At 41.5% G+C, this 9391-nt stretch overlaps 1 protein-coding gene across 3 annotated transcripts in view; it reads right to left on the reverse strand.

Annotated features, from left to right (window-relative positions):
• Positions 1-9120, reverse strand: part of Vps13a (vacuolar protein sorting 13 homolog A) — a 215148-nt gene extending 206028 nt beyond the window's left edge. For all 3 annotated transcript variants that reach the window (XM_036206892.1, XM_036206900.1, XM_036206909.1), the window contains exon 1: positions 8827-9120. In XM_036206892.1, the coding sequence (XP_036062785.1) occupies positions 8827-8926 (100 nt within the window). In that variant the 5' untranslated portion in view covers positions 8927-9120. The remainder of the gene's footprint in view (positions 1-8826) is intronic.
• Positions 9121-9391: the final 271 nt, after the last annotated feature.

The following is a 9391-nucleotide window of genomic DNA, read 5'->3' on the forward strand; positions in this document are numbered from 1 at the left end:
GAAAAAAGGGAATGCCAAAATAAATAAATAAATAATAAATAAATAAATGGATTTTAAAAATGGAAAATTAAAGAAGTAATGAAAATAAAATCAAATATTTTATTTTTATTGTTCTTAAATAAGCTAATGGAAAGTTGTTTGTTCTGAACATTAACAGCAACAATGCACTGGGCTCACTCTGCAGGTGCAAATGAAAGCACAACATTTCTAGAAGGAACTGTATTGTCTGTTACCCATGAAGAAGTAAAGTGTCATCTGAATGGACTTAGATTAAAGTGGGATGTTCTGTACACTATGAATATGTGTTGCTCTGATTGGTAGATAAATAAAATGCTTGGTCAGTAGCCAGGCAGGAAGTATAGGTGGGATAAGCAGACAAGAAGAATTCTGAGGAGAGGAAGGCTGAGTCAGGTGACACCAGCCCACCGTCCAGGCTGCATGCAATGGCACACAGGTAAAGCCATGGAACATGTGGAGACACATATGTAGATGTATCCTGCTTGTTAAATAAGAAACACAGAGCCAGTTGAAGAGTTAAAAACCACGAGGTCAGAGCCAAAGCAGAAAACCTTACCCTTCACTGCTTCTGCGGTTCCTCCTCTCTGCAAGAGACCTACTTCTGTGCGTCCTGTCTATTTAAAGACTTTCTGTTCTCCTCCCTCATTGGTTGTAACCCAGCCACATGACCTCCTCGTCACTGCCTGTTTGTACAGACCTCCAGGTCTTCTATGGTTGGTATTGAAATTAAAGGCGTGTGTCTGCTATGCTGGCTGTGTCCTTGAACACACAGAGATCCGCCTAGCTCTGCCTCCCAAATGCTGGGATTAAGGGCGTGCCCCACTACTGCTCGGCTTCTGCTCTGGCTTGCTCTGACCTCAAGGCAACTTTATTGACATACAAATAAAATCACATTTCAATACAAATAAAATATCACTATATTTCCCCTTTTCTATTTTAATAAAAAGAAAAAAAGGAAAAAGTTATAACTAATATAAGAAAAACTATATACAAAAGTACAATAACTATATATACCATATATACAAACAATAAATACCTAAACAATGTCTAGTCCATTTGTATTTGACAAATTCAGAGAAAATAATTCCATTATCTATCCTATTTGGTAAGTCCAGAATGTACCTGATTCATTTTTTATCCTAACTTATATAGCTAACGGAACTGTCTTATAACGTCTTTCAAATTTATACATTTACAGCTCTTAGTGAGTTTTTCTGAAATCCTTAACAAAGATAATTATAACTATAACTAACTGATCTTCAACTCCCTCAGAGACCCAAGAAGGAAATAATACTACCTAATAAAAAATAAAAACAAGAAGTGCATGCAAGCAGCTTCAAAAAAAATGTGAGTTGACAGAAACAGCCAGCTGCCTGGACAGTCACCTAAGGTTTCTCCACAGTGTTGGGGCATCATCTTTAGCCTACAGGCTTAGCGTTTCTGACAGACTCTTTTGTGAACTAAGATGTATACAAGGTCAACAGTTTGACCTCACATTTGGTGAGAGCAGTCCATGTACCAGAAACACCTGAATTCCATTAGTGTCATGTCATGATTCAGGATTTTAAATTCTGGAAATTATTGATGTCTTTTTAATTCAGCTGTCCATTTTTCTTGGCTGTGTATATGTGGCTTCATCTTGGCATCCTGTTCTTCTCCACATCTCTCTATTAAACGCCATTCTACTATTGAGAGAGGTGAGCTTAGTTATTCCTCAAGAATAACTGTTTCATCTGCTGTTCCATTGCACATCAGAAGCCATTGGCCCACTCCCTGTTCAGCTGCCTTCAAAGAAAAGGACATGGTACCTTTTACAGATTGTAAAGGTCACTCACTTCAGGGATGGTGCCATATTGTCCTGGCTTCAGAAGATGCCTTTTGTTAAAGCCACAACCACACTTGTTTTGGCAAGAATTGGTTTCATGTCCTGTCTGTCCTGTTTGTCAGCAGTTGATTTAAGGATACTTTGTTGTCCAGTGGCTGACTTTTGCAATAATGAAAGTTAGTTCCATATGCAGTTTCTTCAATGCCCATATTTTCTCTGAAGTAGATTGGTACTGCCAGGAGCCGTCATGTCTCATAGTCATAGCAAAAAAGTAAAATTCTTAAGTTATTAAAACATTTTAAATGCCATATTCTGTAGATCTCTGAAGGGTTTGAAGATGACCTGTCTATCTAAAATATATCTGTTTGATCTTGACAACACATCTAATATGACTACAAGTTCAATTGTAATGTCTAACCACTAATTTTCATTTCTATATATCCTAATAGTTGGTAATACTAACATTCAAGGATTAGCAAATTGCAATTACATTGTTAAATGAATGGTATAAATACAATATCTCGAACAAGATTAGAAATACGTATATGGTATATTCTAACAATCTCAATCTCAATAATAATAATTTGTATACAATATAAAACAATCCAATTGAATGTAAAGTATTTAAAACTAGTAATTGTCTTTTTTTTTTTTTTTTTTTTTTTTTTTTTAAGAGTTAAAAACCACGAGGTCAGAGCCAAAGCAGAAAACCTTACCCTTCACTGCTTCTGCGGTTCCTCCTCTCTGCAAGAGAGCTACTTCTATGCGTCCTGTCTATTTAAAGACTTTCTGTTCTCTCCCCATTGGTTGTAACCAGCACATACCTCCTGTCACTGCTGTTTTAAGACTAGGTCTTCATGGTTGGTATTGAAATAAGGGTGTGCTGCTATGCTGCTGTGTCCTTGAACACACAGAGATCACCAGCTCTCTAATGCTGGGATTAAGGCGTGCCCACTACTGTCGTGCGCTTGTCTGACCTAAGCAACTTATGACTACATAAAATAATTTCATACAATAATTCACTATACACATAGATTAACTGAAATGGGCTGAGTTTAAGTCTAAGAGCTAGTCAGTAGTGAGTGAGCCTAAACCAATGGCGGAGTAGTTTTAATTAATATAAGCCTCTGTATGTTTACTTGGATCTGAACGGCTGCAGACTGAATGGTACACAGAAAAACTTTCAGCTACATCTAAGAAAATTTTTAAGTATAATTAATATGCAAGAAAAAATTAAATTTATATGAAATGCTCAATGAAAACTCAAGAGGGCAGAAAACTTTTCTTTTTAAGAAACAGGTCCAACAAATAGAAAATAGTTAGAATATGACAGATAACAGATAATCTTGCATTCAACATATCACCCTCTACATCTAAATGTATCATGAGTTTTCTATGCAAACATCATGCAATTCTTCAGCAAACATCAAATGGGTATCCTAGAAATCAATCCCATGTCAATATTTTATATCCAAATTTTTATATCTAATACTTTATATCTAAAGATAGAGATGATTCCACAAATTAAAGAGTCTAATCACACAAAAATGCTCATCATTCTACACTAACCATAGGTCCACAGTTATGACCTATGTGACCCCATAGGTTCATATATTTGAATGCTTGGTCATTAGGGAGTGGTGCTGCTCTTCCTGCTGCCTGGTGATCCAAATGTAGATAGAACTCTCAGCTACTTTTCCAGCACCATATCTGCCTGTGTGCTGCCATGCTTCTGCCATGACAATGGACTAAACCTTTGAAACTGTAAAAGACAGCCCCAGTTAAATGTTTTCCTTTATAAGACTTGCCATGGTCATGGTGTCTCTTAACAGCAATAGAACACTGACTAAGACAGAAGTTGGTACCAGGGGCTGGAGTATTGTGTGAGATAGGCCTGATCACGATTTTGTTTGGAGGAATATTGAACATGTTCGGACTTTGGACTAGAAAAACAACTAGACATTTAAGTGGGGCTTAATGAGTCATCCTAAGCACCATGGGCCTAGGGCCTAGGGCCTAGGGCCATCCTTAGCAGTAGCATAAAAGACAGTGGTACCGACAGCAATGTAGATTATGATGGTCCAGCATCAAGCAACTGAACTTGGCAGCTTCAGCCACATGGTTCTGGCTTTAGAATCAAGGATACAAGAAAGAGGTTGTAGATCTCCCTCTATGACTAAGGAAAGCTGCTGAGGCCAGACATGTGTCAGGCATGTCCCTACATAGAGGCCCAGAGAGACCATTGTGTGAAGCTCTGAAGGTCAAGCCTGGATTATCTTAGAGACCCCAAGATCCTGAGGAAAGCTGCTAACAGGCAGTGGAATCAGCCCCAAAGAGAAAAGTGTGTTGCAGTCAACAAAGCTAAAAAAAAGAGCTAGAGATCTGAAGAGTACTGACATCAGACTTGGATATGCATAGTTTGGAGTTTGCAGTTTGCCCAGCTGGGTTTTAGTCTTGCTTTGGTCACAGTCCTCCCAGGATATGCCACAAGTGCACCAACTTCACCTCTTTAGTAGTGTAGAAGCTCATCATGTTGCCCTAAGAGTTTTTACAGTTAGAATACCAAGACCATACCTTTCCTAGAAGCTGATAAGTGGGACTGGAGGTTCCGATTTTCTAATATTCTAACTATATGGTCTTTCTGGTGATTGGTCCATTCTGGGACCTATCTAGGGACCCTTCCATGTCACCTCAATAGCACAAATTAAAACTATTAAAGGGACTCATCATGAATAACAAAAATTAATCCTGTCATAGGAAATTTCATGAATATAGGAACTCTGCAATAGGAACCAGAGACAAACATCAAATACATATCACACAATATAGGTATAAATCCATTAATCCAGCTACATCAATAGTAAATTTAGATGTAACTTGGAAAGTTGAACAAAAAAAATGCCAAAGTGAATAAAAACAAAAACAAAAAAACTCAACTTTAATTCATTTACCAAGAAAGCCCCTTCAATTATAAAGACATAAATGGATTTAAAGTAAAGAGTTAGTGAGAGAGATACAACAACAAATCCAAAGTAGTCTACAGTTTCAGTAACATTACAAATGGCAAAGAAGCCAGGTCTCCAAGAAGATACAAATTTCTGTTCCAGAAAGAACATTGTTTTATGAAGATCACCACCATGCACCAAGGAGCAGAGTACTGTAGTAACCCTACAGAGTACCTTGGCTTAGAGTCATAGAACAAATCAGCAAACAATACACTATAGCAATGAGAATTTTAAACATGCATTTAAAAAACTTTCACATGAATGTATTATCTATAGTAGTATTAACTATTACAGCCAAAAAGTTGGAAATAATCTAAATGTCCAATTGGTGAAATAGAATACTATTCAGTCCATCCTTCTATATAAAGATCTCTAAAATATCTTAAATTAAGGAATCCAGAAACAAAAGGATGGATACCATATGACTACATTTGAATTAAATGTCCAGAATCACCAAATCCATAAAGACAGAAAAACAAATGGCTGTCAGAGGTGGGATATTCATGAATAAAGAATGGGGAATATCTGCTAATGGGCTTGAGGGTTTTGTTCTTGGGGGGAGGGCTAAATGTTCTAGAATTAGTGGTAATGGCTGCACTACCGTTACATTTAAAAATACTCATTGAATTGTGGAATTACAAAGGGAGAATTTTATGATATATAAATTAAATCCCAACAGGAAAAGAGAACCAGACAATCCAATTTAAAACTGGCCATTTCACTGACAAAAATAAACAGCAAAAATAATGAAAATATACCCAACACCATTACAAGGGAATCACAAATTAAAGCCATGATGCTTTAATAATACATACCTACTGGAATATCTCTTTAAGATACTGTTTTAGGGATGGGAAGATGGTTTAGCAAGTAAAATGCTTGCTACACAAACTTAAGGACCAGAGCTCAGATCTCCAGAAGAACCTACATAAATGCTGCATGGGCATGAAGACCCACCCGGAATTCCAGCCTCCAAAGGAAGTGTAAGGGTTCCCCAGAACAAGCTTATAAAATAAAATAAATAAAATTTTAAAGCGCTTAATTTGGCTTACAGTTTCAGAGTGTTAGAGTCCATGATGGAAGAGCAAGGGAACATCTATGAGCTCACATCTTTATCCACAACCACCAACAGAGGCCTTGGGGAATCTTTTCAAACCTCAAAGTCAGGCTCTGGTGACAGGCCTCCTCCAACAAGACCACATCTCCTAATCCTTCCCAAACAGTTCCACCAACTGGGGACCAAGTGTTCACAAATGCAAACACCCATATATACATGAATGCACAAACCTATCCCCTCAAAAAAAAAAAAAAAAAAAAAAAAAAAAAAAACTTTTTCAAAATGAGGATATCAAATGCTCATGAGAATAATGTACAACTAAATCCTGATACAAAACTGGTGAAAGTGCAAAAATAATATAACCATTTCAGAAACCAGTGTCAAGGTATATTAGTTGAGTTTGAGGGGGTGGATCCTTAGGGGGAGATTACCATAATGAAATACTTGAGACTGGTTTTTACAGAGAAAGCAATATATTTGACTCAGTTTTGGATGCTGAAAATTCAAACAGCATAACAGCAGCTATGGTGAATTACACACACACACACACACACACACACACACACACACACACACACAGTGGTGGATTAAGCCCACAAAAGGAAACTGAAAGCCAGTGAGGGGCCACTATAACAACCTCCCCATTAGGCCTACTTCTAAAAGACCCTAGCACTCCTTATCATCAACCAGTTATGAGCTAAGCATCCAACACAGAGCTTTTAGGAAATACAATCAGACCATAACCAAATCTTATCATGTCACTTCTCATAAAGTTATGTATGTATTTACCACTCACAACCCCACAGTTAGGCATTTACTCCAAAGAAATAATTTACGTTCACACTAAAACCTGATACAGCTTTTCTTTAAGTGCCAAAAAAGAAATACTACCAAAAATGGCAAACCTATGTTTATAAGACAGCCCCAGAGTGAAACTCCACTCCTAAGCACAGGAATGGCAGGACAAGGTGATATATGCAGTTCAGGGATGCCTTCTCTGCATTCTGTTAAGAAGTCTGGCTTAATAGGTTACACAGAAGCCAGGTGTGGTGGCACAGGCCTCAGAAAGGTTTAAAAAAAAAAGGATCTCTCTGAGCTCCAGGACAAACAGGGAGACACAGTAAAATCTTATCTCAAAAATGAAAGGATTCCACTTATGACACTCTAGAATAAGCAAAATAGAGATGGAAACATCAGCAGTTGCCTACCTGAGGAGGGATCAATTACAAAGAAATAGAAGAGGAAATTTTGTAGGCTTGTAGAACCTTTTTGTATCATTATTGGGATGGTGGATATATGTTTCTTAACATTTATATAAAAAAAAAAACTATACACAGGGGTAAATTTTACTCTAAGTAAACTTTAAATACATAAATTCAATAAACTGTATTCTACACAAACCTGCACCTTGAATACAGAAGCAACATTTCACTATAAATCAAACCACAACCCTAGTTGGTTTTTTTTTTCTCTTGTTCTTTTTAATTTTTTCTTGTACTTTTACTTTATGTGTGTGGATGGTTGACCTGCGTGTATGTTTGTGCACCACATGCTTGTATGCAGTGCCCCTCTTCCCCCCCCCCCCACCCCCGGGCCTCTTTCCCCCTCCAGAGCCAGAGGAGGAAGGCAGAAGCTCTGGGACTTGAACTACAGAAGGTTGTGAACTGTCACGTGGCCATTAGGAATTCAACCCAAGTCATCGGCAAAAGCAACCAATGCTTTTAAACAGGGAGCCAACACTCAGGGCCCAGTTCAGGTATTTTTAAGGCTTCTTTCTGAGGTATAGAAGCCAGTTTTGTTTTGTTCTTCTCACTTTGCCAGTGAGAAGCAGCTCTGATTAAGCAATCTGCAAGCAGCTGGTCTCAAAGAGACTGAGCTAGCACTTATGGATCAATGTTTGCCCACTTTATCGTGGTAGAAGGTAACTAGCTACAAGAGGGCTTGTTTAATAAAACTAAATTTCTCGCTTACATTATTTCAAAAATGAGAATGCTCAAGATAAACGAGTATTTCTAGAAAGCTGCAAGTATGTGCACACCCGAGAATGAGCACACTATTTCCACAAATAATGAGCCCTCATTTTCACCCGGAACACTGATTTCGAAAATTACTAGTAGGTATGTAAAATAAACAAGACCATAATACAGAACAGATGGAAGCCCTAAAAATAAGACGCTGGATAAGGTAAAGCGTTGGAGCAAAGTGGTAGATGCAGCCCTTCCCGTCTAAGCGACGTTGGTGAGTGCGCATCATGTCGTCTTCAAGTTAGCCGAGAGACTGAACCCCCATTTAGATTTTCACCGTCTGGTTCCTGCATTTTCTTTTTGTTTGTTTGTTTGTTTGTTTGTTTGTTTAACTCCGTCTTTTACTCAGGCTCACAAATACCGACATCCCCACCTGGTTAGGCTGCGACCTGAACACAGAAGCAACTCCTTGACTTACTCTGAAAGGTGGGGCTTCCTTTCCTACCCCCCCCGCCCCGCCCCACCCCTCCGTTATCAGCCTACCGCAGCAAAGCAACCCCCAAGTCCAGGTTCAGCGACCGGAACTCGCCTAGAAAGCACGGTGAAGTGAGGTAGGGAAGGGACGAAGGGCGTCTTCGCGGACAGCGCCTGGCCTTCACGTGCCAGGCGGCGGGCGACACGCCGTGGGCTCCCCGGAGCCTTCCCTACAGGCCGGGGGGTAAATAACAGGGATGGCTCCCTGGCCCAGCCGAAGCCAGAGGTCACCGGCGCCTGCCTGGCCCCACCGGGACGGGAGGCTTGGGCTCGCGCCGCCCGCCCGGGAACCGCCGCCCCGCTTTACGTAACTTGAAGGGCGAGGCGGGCAGCTGCAGGTGGCGGCGCCGGGCTGGCCAAGAACCGAAGCCACGAGAAGCCGCGCCGCCATCTCCCACGACACTGGGACGGCGACCCCGTTACCTTTCCAGATGCCCAGAGAGAGCTGAGACTCGTCCAGGTTCACCACGTAGTCCCCCAAGAACCGGTTCAGCACGTCCACCACCAACGACTCGAAGACCATTTTCCTCGGCCGCGGAGGGCACCCGCGGCAGGACCCGCGCTGCTCCTCCCTCGAAACAACTCGGCTTACCGGCTCCCGGCCGGCTCCAGCGGCAGCGCCAGGGCTGCCGGGTCGGTCACTCGGCTACACCGCGAGCCGGGCCGTGGAATAAGCTAGCCGCTCGCACCACGCGTGCGCAGCTCGGACTGCTGCGTGGGGGCGTGGCCGACGCGGAACTGGAGGCGCGGCCGGGAGGTGGGAGAGGGAGGGACGACGGCCCCGCGGGCTAAACGCCCAGCCTCCCGCCGGCCCCGCCTCCCACCCGTCGCTTAGCAACAAGACACCAGTCAAGAGCTGCGAGGTTTGGGAGACCCCGCCCCCCGAATGGCTTCCGGAGGGCCTGCGGCGTGCTCGCGCCCGGTGGCGGGGCGTGGTGCCAACCGACGGAGAAAATGACTGTCGCGGGATCCACCCGCTGGAGGGTGT

This window comes from Onychomys torridus, chromosome 1, assembly GCF_903995425.1.
Source record: "Onychomys torridus chromosome 1, mOncTor1.1, whole genome shotgun sequence".
Lineage (NCBI taxonomy): Eukaryota > Metazoa > Chordata > Mammalia > Rodentia > Cricetidae > Onychomys > Onychomys torridus.